Source organism: Heteronotia binoei, chromosome 6 (assembly GCF_032191835.1).
Source record: "Heteronotia binoei isolate CCM8104 ecotype False Entrance Well chromosome 6, APGP_CSIRO_Hbin_v1, whole genome shotgun sequence".
Taxonomy (NCBI): Eukaryota; Metazoa; Chordata; class Lepidosauria; order Squamata; family Gekkonidae; genus Heteronotia; species Heteronotia binoei.
This window is the reverse complement of record NC_083228.1, coordinates 37464703-37488535: the sequence shown is the minus strand read 5'-3', so window position 1 is coordinate 37488535 and position 23833 is coordinate 37464703. Positions and strand designations below refer to the sequence as shown.

The 23833-nt window shown below is 41.6% G+C and overlaps 1 protein-coding gene across 1 annotated transcript; it reads right to left on the bottom strand.

The window, feature by feature from the left end:
• Positions 1-279: 279 nt before the first annotated feature.
• Positions 280-14478, bottom strand: LOC132573314 (lipase member M-like). Its single transcript, XM_060240820.1, has 9 exons — positions 14367-14478; positions 11070-11187; positions 10181-10379; positions 8114-8223; positions 7048-7187; positions 5228-5374; positions 3764-3829; positions 1729-1800; positions 280-715 (listed from the first exon to the last, which is right to left on the bottom strand). Exons 1-8 carry the CDS (start codon positions 14469-14471, stop codon positions 1795-1797), a joined length of 891 nt encoding a protein of 296 aa, XP_060096803.1. The 5' UTR covers positions 14472-14478; the 3' UTR covers positions 280-715; positions 1729-1794.
• Positions 14479-23833: the final 9355 nt, after the last annotated feature.

Genomic DNA, 23833 nt, shown 5'->3' with positions numbered 1-23833 from the left:
TCATTCATTTGTTAATCATGAACACCATGGTCAGGCTTTTTAAATGAGTTCTAAATGTGCACAATAAAAATGAGACTCTGCACATATGTAGAACATGTTACTTAAAGTCTAATTTTTGTTCTAGCTAGGAAGATTAATTATAACACAAACACAAACAGCCCTGCAAAGTGATTTTTAAAGAAACCAGTGAACTATATGCATGTCCAGGGAAACTCCAGAGTGTCAGGATTAAAAAAAGAAGAAGAAGAACCTGTGCAATCCTTGAGCTTGTTTGACCAAACCCTTGGAAGAGTCTAGGCCTACTTGCTGGTGGCTCATAAAACAGATTATTGTTGTTTTTCTTCTTACAGTTTTCCCAATAGGTTTTAGTACCTTAAGCTTTTTTAAGCCCCACCCCCACCATAACATTGTTCCCCAAAATCTCTGCATAAAGTACATTTGTGTTATGACCAAAAATAAAATCTACTGTGTCAAAATTTCTTTATAAAGACTTCCTCATGAACTTGATGATTTTAGAGTACATGCGCCGGGGAGCATTGAGACCCCAGATGAAATCCCAGTGGTTCCAGTCAGAAACATGATGATGGTAAAAGAGGTTGCTGATCTGAGAAAGTAACACCTTTACATCTTCTGGGTCTGCCACCAAGTCATTTCCTCCAGACCATACTGCTGTTGGCACTGTCATATCTTTAATTTTATATAAAGGAGGAGAGGGCTAAAAAGAAAATAATAGAATGTAAATAATATATTTGGGGGAGGGGGGTAGATGTAAGCAATAACATTTTTTTTTCCTGACTGGGTGCGATACAATGCCAAGACTTGAACCATGGCTGCAGAAAGGGGTTCGTCAGGGCATGATGGGTCCAGTCTGAAGAAGGAGGAGTCAGACATGGTCATATAAAGGTATAGCTAAATTAATTGTACCTTACATGTTGTTAGGTTGAAATGGAAGCAAGCCATTTCAGCAATCCCTCTCACTCCCCTGGGTGATCCCCCACTTTCTATCAGCTGCGGCTTGCCATGGCTGGGGAAAAGAAAGTCCTAACTGGCCAGTTTGGTTTGAGCATTTGTTTCTTGGTTCAGTTCAGGGTTCAGTTCATGCACACCCCGAACCCCAATCCAAATCAAAATTTTCTGGTTTATACCCAACCCTACCTATAACTGCAAGTATAGATGCATCTGCTATGGATAGACACTCCATAGCATGTGATGAATTGAGCTATGTTTCTCAGGCTGCTTTTTATTACTGCCGTTTGTAAAAATTATTTTATGTATATAATGAACAGAGTTTTTTTGACAGGCTTACTTAGCCAAACTAGTTACAGTGTGTGTTTGTGTGTGTGTGGGGTGTGTGTGTGTGTTTGTTTTTAGTTGTCCTCAGTCTTCTGTTAAATACTGTGGTGGTGACTGCCCCCAGTGGCCTGCATTCTCACCAGTTCTAAAGAAATATGCGCAATATACATTTTTGCTGAAAATGTTGTGGAGCTAGGAAAGTCTGGACTTTATGTAAGATTGTATAGAATGTTTTAATTGACAATTTTTTATTTTGTACTGTATATATTTGTATTGTATAGATGTGAAGGTTTTTCTCCTTGTAGCGAATGTGATTAATGATAACTTTTTCTTGTAACTTTTGTGAAGCTTATAAAGCTTCTAATCACATAAATCACATAAATAAAGGATTACCGGGTATTCAGTGAACAAAGAAAAAAGAAAAATGTCTCTTACCTGATTATATTTTGCTTGATTCTCATCCCCATAGTCAAAAAAGCTGAATGAACCTGACTTTCCCACCTATTGGTGGAAACATAACATGTGCCATTAGGTGTTATTAAGAGAAGCTAGATGGAGTGTGCATATAACTCCCATTCTGCATATTAGTCCATTGGCTGCCCATCAGTAACAAGGCTCAGTTCAAGATATTGATAATCACATACAAAGCTCTTTATGGCCTTTGTCCCTCATATCTGCAGAACCACCTGTTCTCCCTATACTCTGCCATGACAGGCTTGCTCATCAGAACAGGACATCCTGCAGGTGCCATCCTGCAGGTGCCACCCTGCAAATGATGAAAAATCAACAACTATTTATGCAGGTGCATTCTCTGTTGTGGTCCCAACCTTATGGAATGGCCTGCTTGATGAGGTCAAAGAAGGCTGCTACCCTCCTGTATTAGCGCAAACTATGCAAAACTGAATTATTTATAAAGGTTTTTCTTTTTTTCTTTTGCACAGGTGATTAGGACTGCACTGCAACAAAATGTTTCAGAAAGATGCTTTGGTAGAAGAAATGGGGATAATAGACTGCGACTGTGTATAATACTACTGGCTGTTGCTGTATGTATGATCCTAACATGTAATGTAATGTCTCCCTTGTTTAACATGTCATGTAATATTTATGTTTTATTTTAGCCTAATTTTGGATTTCTGCTTGGTCTCAGATTTTTGCTCTGACACTACTTTACTTTGCTTTTCCTTGAGATTTTTGTAGGCTTGTAACAGCCAATGGCTAATTACAATAAATGGACAGACAGATTTTTGCAATCCAAACCCTATTGCATTGCTTATTGGATGTTCCATCCTGTTGACTGCATTGTCTTACACTGTGTAATCCACCTTGCATTTCAGTGAGAATAATGCAAATAAATAAAGATATATGAGTGCTTTTCTTGATCTCACACTGAGTATATTTTTGTACTTTTTTGGTGGCTCACACATCGTAGCACACAGGCTAGACAACTGTGGCATGTTCTTTGTGGGGCTGCCTTTGAAGATAAGTTGGATGACAAAAAATGCAGTTTCTTGCATGCTGACTGGTCCTGGATGTTATGATCCTATCTTGCCTTATTCCCAGCAGCAACTCTTATAAGTAATTTACTTCCAAGTTTGATTCAACATTTAGTTGTAACCCTTAAAGCTTCTCATTTAGTAGGTCTGGAAGATTTGAAAAATCTCTCTATATGAGTCCCTGGCCCAGTTAAGGTTGCATGAGCAGATAGTATACTCTGTCTCTTTTTGCCAGGTGAGACCAACAGGGGCTATAAATCAGGCTTTTCCTGTGATTCTCCCCCACCTATTCAGAATCATCACCTAGAATAATTAGAAAACATAGTTCCAGCCAGCTTGTTTCTTGAATATGAGTATAAAATCCTGCTTTGTAGACTAGCACTTAGCTAAACAGATGGCCTTTCAGTTATGAACTGGTTTCTTTTGCAGACTATTTTACATCTCTGAATCTTACAGTGGGATTTTGATATTGCTTTTTTGTGTTTTAAATATGTATACTTTTTATTGTTTCTCCAATTGCTATATCACAACCTGTGAATGCCTTCATCAACCCTGAGTGTCATAGTAGCAGTTTGTAATTATTTTAAATATATAGATGCACAAACAATTTTAATTGATGCAAAAAACCATTCCCCTCAAAGATCTAGTGTTCTAGCTTATGCTAGACCCATAGAATTGCGGTTGTCAACATCCTGGAGGAAAAAATGCCCTGCTCCTTTAATAGAGGCACAATGCGTTAAAATGAGCAGCTGAAGGTTTTTAGGATGGGAGGTCAGTAACATCACCAGGTCAATAACATCCTATTAAGCCTCTAGCGAAGGCAAAGGACGTTTCTTTTTTCTTCAGGTTGCTGGCAACCCTACATAGAGTAAACTTTGATAGTACAATTATAATAGAAAAATATTCAGCCAATATAAACCTTTAACATTTTGACCACAACAATAATTGACTAAAAATATAGCCAATTGTACCTGTAGCCAGTGTAGAACATTTTTAACAGAGCAACCACCTGGATATCGAGCTGCATATACATCCATTCGACTCTGCAGAGAAAGATTAAAAAAAGAAACTCAAAAGAGAACTATGAGTGGAAAAATGCAATTAAAGTGAAACAATTAGAATAATTTTGTAGAAAAGTGGTTCCCCTTTTTTGAATATATTAACACCAGTACGGAATTTAAATCTTCCATCCCTAAAAAAATCTCAATTTTTCATTTTACTGACATCGCCTTCTATGACATTGATATGTGATTCATTTCTGTGTATGGTAAACAATGATAATGTTAAGATATGGTAGTGCTTTGTGAGTTAGTTTATATTATTTATTTATTTTATTATAAAAATGTTTATTACCACTGTGACAAATAACTGTGAAGAAGATAGTTGTTGTAATTGTGTTGTATATTTTTGAAAAATTAATTAAAATTATGTATTAAAAAAGTGAAACAATTCATTGCAGCTTTGCATTTAAAATAACACCATCTGAGAAACACTAATCCCGAGGAACAGCAGAACCAAACATCCCATGTTTTAATCCCCTTCACATATTTAAATATTATTTTGACAACTGTCTAAAAACACAGACATAGCTAGGACAGGGCAATAGATTCAATGTGTGGAAAAGGCATGAAGCTTTTCATGGCATGGAGAGAAATTACTTTATCTGGTAAATAACATCCTATTAAACCGCTAACGAAGGAACAGGAAAATTCTAGATTTCTAGTCAGCGTGGCCCAGGTTTTTGGGTGTCAGACAAGGATTTAGGAGACCCAGGTTCAAATGCCATATGGGTTCTGTGGGATCTTTATGGACTTGTTGGCTGATAATGGAGATCAGGGGCACTATATTTCAGCAGTTCCTCTCCTGTTTGGTCAACATGGTCTCCCTACATTGCAGCTTCAAAAGTGCATTTGATTGCATCTCTGTTACATAATGCCCCACCAACTTGTCTTGCATAACTAAGCACACCTACAGCTCGATCACAGCAAAGGTTAAACAGGAACAGTCTGGCTAACAATGAAACTGCCAGCACCCAACAAGCAAAAAGACCCCTTGCCTAGACTGCAGGGAAATACTCTTTTTTCCTATTCCCCCCATACACACTAGAAAGGCAGTAGGAGAATTTAGATTTCATTCATGACAGGATGTAGTCACAGCTGATTTATTACATACTCCGTGACACTGTAATGTTCATCAAGTGATCCCTGACTGCCTGGAATCACAAAGCAAAGAAAGCGAAGATCTAAAAATAGCACCCAAAATAAAAAGCAGAACAGTAAAGAGGCACAACCAACCCTGCAAAGAGATCACTTAAATATTTAAGGAACTTTTTACAGCCATTGAAGTCCATTTTTTTTTTTACTGGAAAATAAAACAACATGAGAAATCAATACCATATTTAAGAGCAAATCTCTGTTCAGCTATTATATTCTGCTACACACCATATTTAAATTTGTGGCATTGAATCCACCCGAAGAAAACAGCAAATGGCCATATATGTTCTGCATGCATGGATTCCTGCATAGCTCGATGATAAACTCTCTCATTGGCTTGTTCCAAATAACCACATCTTTGGAGTCAAATAGTCCCTGTAGAAATATAATAGGCATAATTTATATTGAACTCCTTGCATGACTAGTTATGGATACTTTAAAGACTTCCCTTTGCCCTGTCACCATCTCTTAAATCTGCCCCATCTACTGTATTCCATCAGCATGCCACATAAAATTGTCTCAAGGGCTAACATTTATCCCAGAGATTCACTAAAGTATTTGAATGGTGTTTCCAGAAAGGCTGTAAACTTAGTAGCGCTTTTGAACAGATCTCATTCCTTTTAATGAGTCATGTATTGAAGAATTTTTAATGGGTTTTGCCAGTCTTTTGATTGGCTTACTTTAGAATTCCCACTGAATTGTGCCAAAAGCACAATTGGAAGCTAAATTGAAGTTTCTCTGCTTTCAAGAAATCTTGAGTAAAAATAAAACAACTTTGGTAATATTGAAATAATTCCTCAGGAGTGTTCTGTACATGTTCTGTAAAGAAAGTAATATTTCTTTATTGTTGGGAGGGTAGGATTAAGAATGTATTGCCCACATATTTACAATACTTTCTACAGTATTGTAAATATCAACAATACAGTAGCTCAAACCATTCTTATCTGGAAAGAAGTTCCCAGCCTCAAAGCATCTGGTGAGTTGGACCTGGACTTCACATGCACCTATTTACATACATACACAATATGTACCATAACTAGGGCTTGAATTCAGCAGGAGCTCACAAGAGCACAGCTCCTGAACCTCCAACCAAGGTCTGCATGCAGTGGTGAGTTTTCTCCTTGCTGCACTGAGGCATATGCAAATGAGATATGCTACTGAGCACCTGCACCTACATACATACACAATATGTACCATAACTAGGGCTTGAATTCAGCAGGAGCTCACAAGAGCACAGCTCCTGAACCTCCAACCAAGGTCTGCATGCAGTGGTGAGTTTTCTCCTTGCTGCACTGAGGCATATGCAAATGAGATATGCTACTGAGCACCTGCACCTTTTTTCCCTACAAAATGACCTCTGTCCACAACAAGCAATCTACAGTGACTCCAGGAAGGGGCTTTCAAGACAAGTGAGAAGCAGAGGTGGTTTGCCATTGCCTTCCTCTTCAGAGTCTTCCTTCATGGTCTCCCTTTCAAGTACTAACTTTGATTAGCTTCCAAGATCTGATGAGATCAGGTTACACCATGCCACCTTCCCTCCCAGGCAGCTATTGGGTTTTATGAAATAAGTAGAACTTGAATTGGAGATGACATGGATTTGATGACTTTTGTCTGATCCTTGGAAGTCTACATGTCTCCTCAGAAGCACCTACTGTAGGTGAGATTAGGTTGAGGGAGCTTTATAGTGCCAACCTAAACAAGATTACACCCAACAAAGCCAATTGACTTCAATTGATTTAGAAGGGTATACACTGCTAGTCTGGGGAGAACTGGGCAGAAAGAGCTCCAGTGGAATGTCTGCAGTGTGAAATTCACCTTATAAGACCAAGAACCTCTGAGCACATGCAGAGTGCACTGCCTTCAGTGTTGAATGATAGTTATCAAACCCTGAGAACAGGTCCCTATGTGCTCCCAGTGGTGAACATTGGAAATGTCCTCCAGCAACACTGTCCTTTCCATGCAAAGGGTGCAGATCACAGTTTTGGAATTTGAGTTTGTGGCAGCCATATACTTCTTTGAATCCAGCAGTTTCAAAATAAAGCCAATACCTTGATGGCGTTTTCAGAAAGGGAGAATAATAACTTTAATGAAGGGTTTGGAGTATGCTTAAGAGAAATCACAGGTGCCAAGGCAAAAAACATTTTGATTTTTCGAGACAGCTCTGGCATGGCGGAAAATGCTATGAAACCTGGGGGGGAAAGGATAGTATGCTTTAAGATCTGTTCATAAGTATGTTTAAGTTTGGAGAAATCTATTCAAAAATGTACCCAATTAATAAAATATTTTCAGGTAGGGTTGCCATCTGGCTGGAAGAGGGGTGTGCTTGCTTTGGACCAGCTACTAGACTACCAAGTATGTTTTTTTTTCTTCAGGTTTTTATACTTTAGGGAACAGATAGATTTCTATTATGGCCTCTGCCCTTGGAGTAGCTAAAAACTGCAGGGCTCTGTACTTTCCTCTCAGATTCATCCTGGACGTTGCCTGCTTGGGTATGTTATTTTATTTCAGATACTGACAACAAATACTCCCTCTAAGCTGTGGAGTCTTGTGAGGAAAAAGTCTATTTTGTGAGCTGCTGGCATTAAAGTTTTGAGCTACTGCATAAATTAGTTTGCTCTGGGGCCATTTTTCCTGAGCTAAGACAAAAATGTGTGAGCTGGAGGCTAAAAAACTGTGAGCTAACTCACACTAACTCAGCTTAGAGGGAACACTGCTGACGACCCTACAAAGCAGCTAAAATATAAGCCAAACCAAGTGGAAAACATAGTACCCTATCTGTTTAATGAGGGAAAACCTTAGAGGACAATGTTGATGTATTCAGTCCAGAGCAGCTCGAGATCAAACAGGAGAAAGCTACTGTCATCTCTCTCTCTCTCTCTCTCTCTCCCTCACTAGTGAAGTCTCATGTGCCATGGCTCCTAGGTGTGTCACAGAGAGCCATGAAGAAAAAGTGGCACAGCAAGGCTGATAGCCAAAAAGAATTGGTCCCAGTGCCATACTAAAGGGATGAATGCTTTAAGGTAGACCCTTATATCTGACCCAGTGAACTAATGAAACAGAACACAGGACAGGATTTCAAAACAGGGATTTCTATATTATTCTATATTAGCTTACCAATAGAAGCACCTTGAGAATAGCCAACATAGTACAATTGCTTCTGCTGGGTTTTCTGTAGGATAAAGTTTATTATTGCTGGAAGGTCATGCATGGCCATTTCATGGAAACTGTAATAAAAATAGACAATACCTGGATGTCAATGCAGTGTAAGAAGATGAGATCATCCTAGTGTGCTTCTTTTGGTTTTAATTGCACTAAGTACAAATAAAGCAGATTTTTGTAATTATAGTAAGATGAAACAAATTCCCCATTCAAACAGCCTATAATGAGGGGAAAATCCATTATATTCTTTAGCTTTGTCCTGTTTCTTTGATTATTGTAGTTTTGCTCCTCCTGTGAGCTCCTGCTGAATCTGGGGCCTGAGGACCAGTAATATAGGAAACATATGGAGGACCTATGAAGACAAGCAGCAGAAGAGAAATCCCTTCATCTCCTCCCTGCACCAGCCCTCTCATCATACTGATTCTCTTTACCCCCTGGTTGGCTGCAGTTTTTCTCCACCTCATCCTTTCCTGGGGCCTGAAGACCAGTAATATAGGAAACATATGGAGGACCTATGAAGACAAGCAGCGGAAGAGAAATCCCTTCATCCCCCCCCCCCCCCCATCACCACCAGCCCTCTTATCATACTGATCCTCTTTACCCCCTGGTTGGCTGCAGTTTTTCTCCACCTTCGGAGCGTTTGCTCAAGTTTTGTTCCCTGCTTGTTGCCTACTACTGCCTTCCCTCTTACAGCTCCTCCACTTACAGCTGCTGGAATGGCCTTGGGTTAGCCATAGCTATCACAGGAGTTGTCCTTGAAAGGGCAGCTGCTGTGAGAGCCATCTCAGCCCCACCCACCTCACAGGGTGTCTGTTGTGGGGGGAGAAGATACAGGAGATTGTAAGCTGCTCTGAATCTCTGATTCAGAGAGAAGGGCGGGGAATAAATCTGCAGTTTTCTTCTTCCAATACAGAAGAAGCCTTGGTTGAGAAAAGGCTAAAAAGATGCTGTGCCTTCCCTTCACCTGAATGGCCAATGCATTGAGGAAGAAATTGAGCTAAGAGAGTATGCATCTCCTCTGAGTTCAGACTGATTCCTTCAGGGTTTTTTTTGTTGAGGGCAGAGCCTTCTATTCCTCTTTGGAGTGGTCACTGGACTTCTGATGTAATGCAGGAGTTAGAATGCTGGACTTTAATTAGGGATGCTGAACGATTTCCTCATCCATAAACTGACTTATTCTGGGCCAGCTGCTTTCTGTAAACCTAATATAGTGCACAGGGCTGTTGTGATGATAAAATCAGGGGTCATTTTGTAGAAAAAGAGGTGCTGGAGCTCATTAGCACAACTTATATGCTACGCACCTTTGCCATCACCTGAGGGTGTACTAAATTATATCAGTTCAGCATCTGCCTTAAAATGCTTCTTGAATTATAATTGTCATAATAAAACCTTACTGCCATCATACTTTTAAAATTATTTTTATTTATTTATTTATATTTCGATTTATATCCGCCCTTCCCACCGAAGAGGCTCAGGGCGGCTGAATTACTTTCTCATAGTGGCCACAGTGGCATGATAAAGATTTCCAACTCTATGCTTTATATGTTTTGGTTACTTTTCCATTTTTTTTGTGGGGAAAAATATTAGAAAGTTTGTCAAATCTTAAGCAAAATTCTCACAGGGGGGTTGAACAATGGAGCCCAGAAGCAAATAATGGGATGAGGGGGAGAGAGAAAGAAAGAACACAATAACATTTAGAGGTTTTGGAGCTCCCTTCCACTGAACTCCTGCCCAAAATGAGGCCTGGACAAAATGTCCCAAGACCTTTGGAGGATTAAAATGAGATTGGCAGCAGGAACAGTTTCTCCTGACAACTCCACAGGATCCCATGATGTTTTTTTCCTCTAAGGCTGTAATAATCAACAGGTTTTAATTGTGGGTTGATAAGCTTTGTAATTTTGACTACATGATTTGCATTCAGAATTATATACTATATCACAGTAGTCTGAGTAATGACATGTGCTTTCTTACAGTGACCCATAAAGGTAAAAGTTATTTTATATTGTGACTTATTCAAACCACCTGAAGTTCCAGAATTCCTCTTTGTCAGTTGAATACTTTTGGTGTCTCTGAGACCAACTTGATCCTCTGCTGTTTCCTAGCCAAACATCATAGCCATCATCCGCCAATATGAAACCGAAGCTGTTGTTGGCCATATTTTCAACCCAATAGCTACCATCTGCAAATATTCCATGTTGCAGTAGTATAACAGGCTTTGGACCTAGTTTACAGCAAAGAGAGACAGAAATGACGATAGGTAGATATTTCTTTGAAAAAGACAATAATTTTTACTTCATGACATAAAATTCTCATGGGGAATGGCTTCATTTATATCTTTGGCTGGATACAAATGGCCAATTTGGGCTGACACAGGAATGGCCTGCTTCTGGATCAAAAAGACATGTTCAAATGTGCACATCTGGGTCCCACCTCATTTCTGCTCTTACCTCGTCCTCTGTCATCGCTCTGCTGCTTCAAAAAGCTACCAGGTAAGAAGTGGTAGCAAATTGCTGAAGCACTTCTGGAGCACATTTTCCGGCCATCTGAATTACCAGGGAATTGTCATTTAAGTGCTTGAAAGGTGTGACAGCTTCTCTGGGGTGCGCACAGCCTGTCCCTGTTCCAGTAATGGCTGCACACTATCTGACCGCCCCAGTAGATTCTGATCTACTGAGCACAATGCTCTTCTGGGATTAAATCAGAAGAGGTGGTCCCAAAGATATTTGGGTCCCAGACCATTAAGGGCTTTAAAGTTCAATGCCAGAGCCTTGAACGTGATCTGGTACTCCACTGGTAGCCTTAGTTTCCCAGCCTGCAAGTTCCAAACTAGTGAAATCACTATTGTACAAATTCTAAAAACTTTAGCAGTTGCCAATTCCTATACTCAAAAAAAAAAAAAAACCCAGAATACCTCTACATTTAAGATTTTTTCTTCCACAGGGAATTCTGTTTATTGTTAAATAATAAGCATCATCCGTCAAGACTTCATACTCCTCACTGGGGTATCCTTGGAAGGAAATGATTTGACTCTGAAAAGAGAAAAACTAAACTCTTGAGATCATGCAGAAAATTTGAAAATCTGGCAGACAAGATATTGAAGCAGGAAATGCAAAGAGGTTAATCTATTTGTATGATGTTTAATACTGGGTAAACATGCTTAACTATCCAACAAAACAGGTATTAAAATATGGAATGGAAAACATTAGAGTTCACAGAAATGGCCCATAGAAACTACACTACTACATAGAAATGTTGGGAATCTCTGAGTAGCTTTTAACATTTTACAGCATAGAAAACACAAAAAGAAGGTCCTACTCATCTGTTTTGCATCCTCCATACTCTCAATATCACCAGCTGTGACAGGTTGCACTTTTTAAGAGGCTTAGAAGTGCTGTACCAACAACTAAAGGATTGTGAAGGGTTAATTCTTCAATGAGCCAAAGAGCCTTGAATGACTGGCTGCTCTAAGCAATCTGATTAGTTAGCATCAGTTGAGGGGGAAAAAGTACTGAGAGCTGGATGCTGAGGAGATCCAGTCTCCTGCATTAACTGAGAAGAGACCTGTACTGAGACTGAGTATAGCTCTGATAGAAAAAGGGTTTAAATGCTGACAGTCAGATTTCTATCTTAATTGAATGCAGAGCCAAATTAACAATTAGGCCAAGTAGGCACTGGCCTATGGGCCCCCATACCTTTAGGGGCCCAGGGCCAGTTTGCCTCTCCAGAGCCATGGGGAGAAGCCCAAGGAGATAAGAGGGTGTGTTTGCCTTGCCTTGCAAAAGCCTGGGGAGATCAGGCAGTCTGTTTCCTTGCAAAAACCCAGAGGGTTGAAAACACTCACTTGCACCTTACTCTGCTCATCTCTGTCTTTGGGGTGGGGAGAAGGGGAAACTTTTTTCTTGCCTTGCAAAAGCCCAAGGAGATCATCTCTGGAAGGTGTATGTGCCTTTAAATCTCACTGACTAGAGCTGTATGGGCCGGGTGAGCAGGCAGAACAACATGGTTCTGTGAAGCATGTGTGAGAAAGGAAGAAAAGTGTTTGTTTGGAGTAAAACTCCACCCCTCCCTAGGCTGCTCTCTCTTTTCCTGTTAGCCTGGAGAAGTTGTGGAAATGCAACAGATGCTTATGTTCACCAATTCCTGTGAGTAAATTGCCCCAGTGAGATCAAAAATGTGTAGGCTTGAAAACTCTTTATTTTGGCTGCTCTGTGTGTGTGGGGGGAGATGCAGCCAGCTTCTGGGGGGGATCAGGAAATGAAGATTGTATTCAGGGGAACTTCCCTACTGTATTTTTATTTATTTTTGGGAATGTGGAAGTCTTCTGGCTCCACCCGCAAAGTTACCAGATATTTTTGAGTTGGACCTGGCAACCCTGTGTTCTCTTCTCCACAGGGAAGGTATTTTGATTAAAATGATTCAGGCAGACTTGGATTAATCAGAAATGAGTAGCATTTATTGTGATCACTGGTAAATTGATAGTGTTCACTGAACAAGATCTAAGCATCATAGAGACTTTATTGGGGAAAGGAAATCTGAGCCAAGGTGGCAAATTAATAAATGTTTGTTTAAGTACATTTTTATTCCACCCTTCCTCCATGGTTCTTCTTTCCTCCATTTTACCCTCAAAACAACACTGTAAATTACATTAGTATGAGACAGTGACTGATCTAAGGTCAGCCAGTAAACTTCATGGCAGAGTGAGGATCTGAACAGGGCTCAGGGTGCCTTTCATCAAGGTTGAATACAATAGATAATGGGATTAATCCAGTGCAATGAAAAAAACATTGGTTTAAATTAAGTATTTAGCAAGTGGAATAGTTATTTAGCAAGTGGAATACTTAAAGGTGATGAAATCATGAAAATGCTTCCCAATTGTACAGCAATTGTCAAATCATGATTTCACTTTAAGTACAATCATACAAGTCAGTGAACAAATCAAGGAGAGTACTGGTGTTACAAGAGAAAGGGTTTGGGTGCTGAGAAGAGGGTACCAGCCTTCTGGGCACCAAAAGAGTCAGTGATCACTCAAATAAAAATAATTAGAAAACATTTTCCCAGGGATACTCAGTCAGTGAAGGGACAGAAAAACTGAGTGAAAACTCCATTGGAGGGAAGTGGAAGGGGTGCATCACACCATCCTTGAGAACTGAGGCAGAGGTATATCTTTGTTCCATCTTGTTTAATTAGGATGTGAGAATGTGGGTGACAAGTTTTCTTTGGTATTTTTTATCCAGACACTTTAATTACCCCCTACCCAAGGCAATGATCCCAATGTTGGTACAAGCTGTACATATTCTCTTCCTACTCCCTTCGTCTCTCAGTCAAACTCAAAACAGGGCAAAGCAATCTTACCACAGTTCCTATAAGGAGTTCCGTCATCTGCTGGATCCTTTCCAATGCCATAGGACCTTGGTAGTTTCCCAGGACTGGTTATCTGCTTATTGACCACAAGTGAGAACCATTCCCTTGCTAGTCCTCTCCCAGGTAACTTCCCACAGCCACTAGCTCTCCCACTGGCTGTCCCCCACTCTCTCCCATTCTTGCGGTGGGAGAAAATGGCAGGTGGGATGATGGTTTAGATGAGAAGATGTCACTTCCAGTTCCCATGTTTATGTTGCTATACACATTTCCACAATATTTATGGAATATGCCATAGAGATTGGGATAGTCCTGGACTGTTGAAGTGGTGATATTAATGCTGGGTGATAACCCAGGAGTGACATCACTACATCAGCAACACTCCTTTTCCCCATGCTTTTCCCCTTAAAAGCTCCAGAGAGTTCTCCCATAAAGTTCTTATTCTTTCTGGTGTCTGACATTCTCTTCCTGCATTCTCATTCCCCTTCTCATCTTGTTATTATGGCCTGCCAGATCATTCTCGTTCCCCTTCTCATCTTGTTATTATGGCCTGCCAGATCAACACATCATTTCCTGGTTGCCTGTTGCATGCTGCAAGTCATGGTCAATCTCAAACAGTGTAGGCTTCAGGACTGGATAGTTTGTTTATGGCCAAAGCAAACATTATGTATACATTCACTGTCTTTTCTATTCAGAGTTGCCCCCCTCCCCAGTGTCCAAACTTTGACTCCAGAGGAAACCAAAAGAGCACATCTTGTGTTCTACTCCTGCAAATTAAATGTGTATCCCAGCTCCATTTCAACCCCATCCCATTCTATATCTAAAATATTTATTAGACTTTTCAGCTTACAACATTCATATAAGCTTCAGGATTCCCATCTCTTCTTGTCCTGGTGAGTTCTTCTGAGCTTACAGTTGCTGGTATTAGAAAGGCTGTTACAAAAAACCACCACATATTACTTCTGTAAAACAATGGGGAAGAGAGAAAATAAGTGAAAGCTCAATATTTTCATCAGTAACAGTGACAAAATGTTCCTCTCTAGACCAAAGGCAACTTGTATTCCTGTATATCTAAAGACTATAGGTTATCTTAAACTTCCATATTCACTGCAACATCCGGTTAAAAACAGATTTGCAGACTACACAGAGACTGATTTCTCACTAGTGTTGCTCCCCCAGGCTTCCGTTCTCCCCCGGTGCAAGCAATCAATTTCCCACCAGTTGCTCTGCAGAGGCATTTTGACATGGGGCTCACTCCAGTTCCCCTCATAGTATCTTAATCCTTAAAAGCATTGCAAAACTGCGAGGGGGACTAGAGGGAGCCCCATGTCAAAACATGTCCACGGAGCAGCTGGTGAGAAATGAATTACTTGTGCTGGGGAAAACAGAAGCCTGGAGGTGAGCAATACTAGTGAGAAATCAGACAGAGTCTCTTTGTTCACATGATATGAATGTGCACTGGCACTGCAAAAAGTAGCATTAGCCCCTGAATCTGGAAGGTCTGGGCTTTAAATTATAGAGTCAAATGTAACTTCAAAAGGTCACGGTATAGGTCAAGCTTTCACTAGTAAAAGAAAACAACCCCCCCTTCATTTTCCACAGTGCCCCTCTGATTGTATTTGTGTGCACACATTAAGTCGCTTGTGACTTATGGTGACCCTGTAAATTAATGAAACATCCTGTCATTAACACTGATTGAGTCTGGGACCTGCATATTAAGAGTTACTTTTCAAATTGTGCAATATGGCAACTCAATAGGTCTTCCCAGGCTCACAAAGTCCTTTAAAAAAACAAAGGTGTAGATTCTAGTCTTCAGTAGCATGAAAATGTAAGAGATGTTTTCATATGTGCAGGAAATGCAATCAGAAGAAGCAGAGGTCACTTACAGTGCCGAATTAAACCCTGTGGAGGCCCCTAGGCCAGGGGTGGCCAATGGTAGGTCTCCAGATGTTTTTTTGCCTACAACTCCCATCAGCCCCAGCCATTGGCCATGCTGGCTGGGGCTGATGGGAGTTGTAGGCAAAAAAATATCTGGAGAGCTACCGTTGGCCACCCCTGCCCTAAGCAATCAAAATCTCAGGGGCCCCCTTGCAAATTATCTCAGAGTCGGAGCACTTGCCCCACTGCGCATGGCCTCCCTTGCAGCCTGCAGGCACCTTCTTAAAAGCCCCTTTGACAAAGCTGTGGGGGAGAGGCAGAAAGAGGCAAACTTGGTGACAACACCAGCAGCAGCTGCACCAGGCAAGTCGGGCAAAGAACGGCTCAGTTGCTGGCTGCACATGCAGGCTGGGAGGACTGCAAGCAGGGGGAAAACCAGGGGGAGCTGGCCCAGAGCCCCTAAAGGAGTGGGGGCCCATAGGCCATGCCTACTTGGTCTAATTGTTAATCCAGCCCTGGGCACTTACATATTTTCTGTCATTGCTTCTTTAATTCATCAAAGCCTTTCTTCAAAAACTTCCCTTGAACCACCTTAACCACTTCTCACTTCACTCTCCATTACCTTTTTGACTGCTGACTTGCCCCCAACCCCCTCTTTCCATCTAGTTCTGTCCCCTTCCAGAACTTCAAACAAGTTCAGAGTTCAGATATTTTATTTCTTCCCCACACGACAACTTCATTAAACAACAACTTAAAAAAAAACACTGTTAGAATTCTGAACAAATTCTGTATGGCACAATAATCATACTAGCAACAATAACATTTGTTGAACTAGCTTGTCCCCTAAAAGCAGCCATTTTTTTAAATAAATCAAATGTAGAAACTAAGTGAACGTATTACCTTCCAGAGTTTCCTTGTTGTACTTAGAAGTCAGCAGAATGTTTGGCAGATGCTTCCCTCAATGGTGCTGGCACTGGAAGATATTGCCTGAGCCATACCTTTGCATCCTACCCAATTGCAGAGGTATTTGAACAGACAGGTGATTCCTTTGCTCACTGGCTTTTCACTGGTATGCTGTGTGACATAGCAGGAATGCATGTCATCGTGTGGCTGCCAAGTTCTAGTCAGTTTTGTTAGGAACACCCAACCAGTTTTTGTCAGGTGTCATACTGATAACATCTTATTAAATGTGGCACATGCTAGTGTTATCTGTACTTTAGCTTCCTAGAACAAGAAGAGTTTCCCTAGAGGGCTCCCTGTGACTGTAGGATGGAAAAACAGCATAACGGAGAAGCCTGAAACCTTTTTTCCGCTATCACAAAACTTCTGATCCAAATTCACAGCTCATATCTGACAGTTATATGGAGTGGGAACCCTGGACCTAACCTGTGTGCTCTATAAGGTGTGAAACCCAGCACAGGAATACTATCAATGGAAGCTCTTGTTTCTGTGACTCTTTTATTGTAGACAGGAGGAAGAGCTGGGTCTTTTTTGTAGACCAAATAGTGGTGCTGCTTTCCAGTGGAGAGTATTCTATAAGGGGCTGAGTTTTTCCAGATTTGCAGCCCCACCCCTTGACTGCTCAGGCCTTAAAAGCTGCTTCTACCTGTGGCTGTTTGTGCTGCTGCTTCCCCGGGAGACACTGTTCCTTCAAAGGAAAAGTTCTTGAAGCTGCTCAACACTACTTCCTGGCTGCTGCTTCTATTTTAGACTGTGTTGTGATTTGTGTTTGTTTGTTTAAACCACATTAAAGTGTAACTTTCCGCCTAATTATTTTTATGGAACAGGGAATATGTCTCAGATATGTGCAATATTTGAGCCATGTGCTTAAAGTAAGGCTTCCATATTGTATAAAGTCATGTGTTCAAGTTTATACAGATGTTTATACAGTTATAGATGTATTTGTAAGGCAGTTGTGCTTCCAGGTCTTTGGAATTCAGAGGATTGCATCATACTTGAAATGCATACTTGCATACCTCACCACTTCCACGTGCAGCAAGCAGCCTCACAAGTAGGCACAACATTGGCTGTCAATATGTATGGTAATATATACAGGCTTCCTTTTTCACATTTTAAGATACAGGCAGTCCTATTTTAATTTAACACTTCTATTCTGGCATAAAAGAATCACTGCCTGAGCTCCCTCCCACTTCTACAAGTTCTGAAACAACTGAATCTAGGTGTTCAAATATAAACAAATCATCTTTTACATTTTAAAATATCACCACATTTTTAATGGCATAATAGACGGAGCTCTAACAGAGCAGATGTAGCTCAGTCACGCCTCAAGAATCTGCTTTCAATTATTCTTTGCCTACATCACTGGAATCACTCAGGAGCTGCTCATACCTGTGCACTTGAGGAGATGATGATGATGATGATGATGATGATGATGATGATGATGATGATGATGATGATGCAGCAACTGACTATTGGAAGTAGAGTGCACATTTAACTGGATCCAAGTGATGCAAAAATGTAACAGAACAGCTTAGCAATGTTGGCTTGAAGCATTCTGCCACGCGGGTGTTGAAAACATTTACTTAGTATGTAATCATCTAGTGCCTTAACTACTGCAACCATCTCCTCTTTGTCCATCTGTGGAAATACCACAGCCCTCTCACCACTAGCTAGAGCTCTACACCAGTAGCCTGTCTGAATACTCTAGGGGAATGTTAAGCAAGGTTCTTTTGTTGAACTTCCAAAGCTTCTGACATCCATTGCTATTAGTAATGACCCAGGTCTGCAGTACTAAGCATTTTCCCAAAGCTCTTAGAATCTCTGGAGGTTGTTGGACCTCCAGAGGAACTGGTTGGCCAGTGTGTGAGACAAGATGCTGGACTAGATGATTCCTGAGCAGTGTGCCCTACAAGCTGAGTTAGTGTAAGATAGCTCACAATTTTTTTTAGACTCCAGCTCACAGATCTTGAACTTTTGGGTCTATACAATCTCAGGTCCTAATTCTGCACCAAATTCAGCCAAGCTGGCACCAACTTTCAGCACCCAGGTAAATCCTCACCAGACCTCCTGACTGGTAAGCCATGATAGGATGGTTCAGGAAGCCTCCATCCATCATAAGATGCCTCAGGGTGTTCACTAGAGATACTTAACTTAAATAAAAGTATGCACTGTTACAGCCTATCTCAGTAGAGGGTAACCAATCCTAACCCAGCCTAATTAGAACAACATAATCATGGCAAAGTGGAGCAGATGAAAAACAATTCTTTCTCAGCCAATCTGAAAGAATCTAGAGAGAGACTGCTAGGCCTTGAAGCAACCGGATGTTCCCACAGGATTGGATTTGTGGGCAGCTCCAAAGAGTAAGTAGCATTACTGGAAAGGAACTAGGCTTCCCAAATCCCCCGCCTTGCCTGGGGACCCCCGATTTGGAGCCTTCTCCCCCCACTAGCCAAAAATCTGGAAAGCGGGGGGAATGGCGGCCCTTCCCACCCAGCCCCGATCTCAGCAGCTTCTCCTTGCCCTGTCCTTCCCACCCAGCCCCGATCTCAGCAGCTTCTCCTTGCCCTGCTCTTCCCACCCAGCCTCGATCGCAGCAGCCTTTCTTCAGTTTTCCCAGGCTGCTTCCCACCCCAATCAGCTGGCTGGCGGGGGGGGGGAGGGAGCCCCGCCTGCAAAGGACCATGTGCCTTTGCACCTCCATAGGCTTGACTTCAATTTAGGATGGTGTGTCTGTGAAGAAGCTGGCAGCAAATGGTGAGTAGAGAGGCTGATCCACTGCTTCAGACTGGCCAGAAAGGGGGGGGGGGAGGGAGAGGGAAACGTCTTCATTATTCCCTATGTGATCGATTCTCATAGGGTATAATGGGGAATTGTTCTGGAGGTTTCGGGGGCTCTGGGGGAGCTGTTTTTTGAGGTAGAGGCACCAAAATTTCAATATAGTATCTAGTGCCTCTCCCCAAAGTACCCCCCCAAGTTTCAAAACGATTGGACCAGGGGGTCCAGTTCTATGAGCCCCAAAAGAAGGTGGCCCTATCCTTCATTATTTCCTATGGAAGGAAGACATTTAAAAAGGTGTGCTGTCCCTTTAAATGTGATGGCCAGAACTCTCTTGGAGTTCAATTATGCTTGTCACACCCTTGTTCCTGGCTCCGCCCCCAGTGTCTCCTGGCTCCACCCCCAAAGTCTCCTGGCTCCACCCCCAAAATCCCCAGATATTTCTTGAATTGGACCTGGCAAACCTAAAAGGAACAAGCTTACAAGATTTGCTTGATCCTCAGCCCATCCTCCCCACCTACCTCTCAAGAAAACTCAGTGTGTTTCCTAATATGGGTGTGTGTGAGAAAGAGCAGGAACAGATTCCAAACCACTAGGGGTGGGAGCTGAACTTCTTGTAGCTGGTTCAACTCCAGAACTTTCTACCAACACAATGAACATGACATAACTGGGCCCTCCATATCAAGACACTTCTAAATATGTTTTTCTTTTAATTTCCACGTGTCTCTTCCTGCTCCTCACCCCTTAGCTTCTTCATTCCCTGTTCTCAGTTGGTCTGTCTTGTTTGTCATTTCACCAGTCCTACAGCATACCTACATGATCAAAGCCTCTTTCTTTCCTCTGCCCTCTTTTTCCACAGCCCATTTGATCCCTCTTTGGGCAGTGTCTCCCCTCTTTCTCTGTTTTTTTTTTTTTTTTAACCAGAGGAGTTGGGAATTTCACACAAATTGTGGATTTAGCCACACCACAAATTTCACATTGAACTTATTTGACAGTTGACCTTACTGTGTTCAAACATGACAATCTGACGGCAGCCAGTCTGCAGCCAGCCAGTCACCCTGTTTGTCTGGTTCCTGTTGAATGACTTGATTACCTGCTAAACAGGTTTGCATTGTTTTTAAAAAGTGGATGTGGCAAAAGCTGGGGTCCAAACAGGCTGACAGTCCTTAATGTCATTAAGGACTACTTAGAGAAACACCAAAAGATAGGATTTTTAAGAATAGGGTATTTCTTTATGACTGATGTATATGATTTGTGACTGACTTACATTTCTATAGCTGCATCCACCCAAATGAGCCACCATTTTTACAGAATTTTCCCCTGCCGCACAACTGCCTCTTCCCATAAACCCCCTGGAGAGTTTTATACTCCATGGATCAACATTTGATGGTGATCCCTGGCCCCAAAGAAGTCCACTTAGCCTCAACCCAGGCCAGGGCATTTTCTGTCCTGGCCCCTACCTGGTGGAACAAGCTCCCACTGGGATTAGGGCCCTGCAGGGGACTGTTGCAATTCCTCAGAGCCTGTAAAACAGCTGTTTTGCCAGGCTTTCAACTAAAGCAGTGGACATTTGTCAATCTGGGGTCTCCCTGCTGAAATCATTTTGTTGAATTGACCCACTACATTAAGGCTATGTCATCCCTTATACCAGCTGGGGGAGAAGGGGCTGCAGTTTGATATTGCCATCTGCAGAATTTGACTTGTTTTTAAGGTTGTTATATTGTATTATTGCATGAATTAATTTTTAACTCTGTATATTTATTAATTGTTGTTCTCTGCCCAGGGCCCAAGAGGGAAGGGTGGGTTATAACTCAAAACCAGTAAACAAACAAACAGAGCTTTTGGAGATTGTTAAAATTTGCACTAATGTTCTAATCTCTGCATTCCCATCTTTGATTATTATTATTATTTTTTAAAGTAACTCGCCCTTTTCATTGCAGGTTTCCTAAACTCTTGAAAAATGTTCTAAGATTTAGTGGGAGGTATTACTGGTGTATCTTATTGGATGCTGAATTGCTTTTCTTTATTACTGTGATATATGTGGAAATTGAGCTTCTGACAGAAAAACTACCGAATTCCTTCACAGATGGACTCATCTACGTTGAAATTTTAAATAGGCCCAAAAGCTATTGTAAAGAATTCTGAAAGATTTTTTTTTTTTTTAGCTCTTGGATTTATATTGTTAAAACAACGTGAAACTTCACAGCATACTTCAGCTGATGCCCATAATGTTTAAGCATATTCCAAGCTAGAATTAGTGGGTGGTATTAGTAAAATAGTGCTGTCATTTTTTGACCTCATGCACTAGATTACTTTTGTCATAATCAACAGTAACATTAATTAACAGTTATAGTTATGCTTGAAAACACCTGCTGGCTCACTTCTCATCCTGCTTGTCATTTGTGATCCATTGTTTGGTAAAATGTTTCCATGTGTTATGCACCATCAAGTCACCTCTGACTTAAGGTAAACCTATGAATTAATGTCCTCCAAAACATCCTATCATTAACAGCCTTAGCCATACCTTGCAAACTGTGGGCCATGGGCAAAAACAGCCCCGAGATTAAATGCCTGGACCTGTAGTACAAGATGCTACTATGCATCTGCAGAGTTAATCAGCACAGTATTATGCTCAAGTTGAACTTTGCCAGTAGTTCACTTGGCATTTAACTATGGAAATTCAAACAAGGTAACTTCACCTGGCAATGGTGTGCTGTTGCAGGTCTCAGCATGCCAAGCCAGAAATATCTGGGATAAAATGCCACTTCACTCATAGGCATCTTGGTAAAAATTACAACTTTTGACCGTAAATGCACTCTGTTAACTCCCAGTAATTAAACTAAAGCAACCATCTTGGGTAGGCAAAGGTTACAGATCAAGTTTTGCCAGTTGGCTGTTTGCCAAGGTGAGGAAGATGCTCCTTCATGTTAAGAAGTATAGCTGTGTAGTGTATCGCTAGGATGCCATTATGATATAACGCAAGGACGATAGACCAAGCAAACGTGGCCATGTGCAGAGGCGACTGGGCTGCCCCCAGGCGACTCCGCACAGGGCGCGAATCACCCCGCCCATCACAGGCTGTGGCGGGAAGTTTAACTGGCCAGGATTGGGCTGGCCAGCCAGGGAGGTTGTTCCGGGATATTGTATATAAGCGGGGCCCGGCCCGCGTGTTCTCGCTCTTGCAACGTGCTCCTAATAAAGAATGTTGCCCTACTTGCGTCTCCCGTCTGAGTACGTTACAGCTGACCAAACTAAGCAGCTGCTTCCTATAACTTCAAGACTCATGGCTTTCTTAAAGAAAAACTTGTACACTTCAATCATTGCGAATTGAAAAGTGTAAAAAGGGGATTTTGTTCTTAGTTGGAAGGCCAAAATTGTGAAATGGACAGGAATAGACTGGAATGGGAAAGCTTCAGAAAAAGGAGAAACATAAATTAAGAAGCTCAGGAATGGCTGAGAGAGAGAGGCCAAAATATTGCATGAAACAGAAATGTGATAATTCTAAAGTTACTTCTTAATGCAACATCATAGAAGAATAAGTTTCAGTTCTAGAGTTAGAAGATTGTTTTCAAATGCCTATATTATAAGGTAAGGAGAGAATTACACAGCTGATTGAAAAAAAATCAGGCCCTCCAGAAAGAGCTAAACTTGAGTTCCTTCTATCTGATAGATGCCCCAAGATTACCTACCAAGTAGTCAGTTTGTGTATGGTAATATTCTGACTGATTTCGCACTATGGCTTGTTCCAGGTGGAGAACTCTCTTGCCCCCGGCACTTCTCTCCATTTTTACACAAACTGCCTCGAAGCTGTGAGTTGGTGTGCCGCTTTTCCATGGCAAGCAGAAACCACTTGTAAGAGGATCTTCCTTGCTCTGGGAAAGTGGTGCACCAGCCCGCAGCTCCATGGCAGCTTGTGCAAAAATGGAGAGAAGTGCTGGGGGCAAAAGGGCTCTCCACCCGGAACAAGCCTAGTGCAAAATCAGTCTCAGTTATGGAAGTTGTGTAGTAGTTAGACAATAGATGATTACTAGATTTTAGACAACATTTTAAACTTTGTTTAATGCTTTATTCAACAATTTAAACTCTTGGAAATATTTGACCTGAACTGCAGGTACATAATCTGTAAAATAATAATGTTTCTTGGCATCTTCCCAATAAAACTGCAGACAACACATTTAACCATGCTAACATAAACACCCTTCAGAAGGGCTTTTTTTGAGCAGGACCGCAGTTCCGTCTGGCTTGGCATCAGAGGGTGTGGCCTGATATGCAAATATGTTCCTGCTGAGCTTTTTCTTTTAACCCCCCGACCCCCCCGGCCCTTTAGACTTCCCAATCCCCAGGTCCCAGCGGGGGGTCCCCCAGTTTTACAAGCTTCCCACTGCCCCCACCCAGCTGGCCAGTGGGGGAAGCCCTGCCACCACAGCCACCATGCAGCTCTAGATCTTGGGCAGGTTTAGAAACCTACAAACAAGTCCGTTATAAAAAGCAGTGGTCAGTTTCAGCCATATACTATCCATATTCTTTTACATTCTACCATAGCCAACAAACAGAACCCAGGAGGTGGTTATGAAGATGAAGTGGTGCTATTGTGCAGACAAAGCAGGCAGAGACCATAGAGGGGGGGAAATGATAATGTGGCAAAATCTACCAGTTATCCCAGACAATACATCACTTAGCTATGATTAACAGGGATCTCATGGA

Excerpts from the sequence above, each read along its gene's own strand:
- LOC132573314 (XM_060240820.1), bottom strand. The coding sequence starts at position 14,471 with ATGTGGTGGTTTTTTGTAACAGCCTTTCTAATACCAGCAACTGTAAGC. Across the intron at positions 11,188-14,366 it reads CTGAAGCTTATATGAATGTT|AGTCAAATCATTTCCTTCCA; the intron begins GTAAGCTGAAAA and ends TTCTCTTTTCAG. Across the intron at positions 10,380-11,069 it reads AAAAAATCTTAAATGTAGAG|GTCCAAAGCCTGTTATACTA; the intron begins GTATTCTGGGTT and ends GCTGTAAACTAG.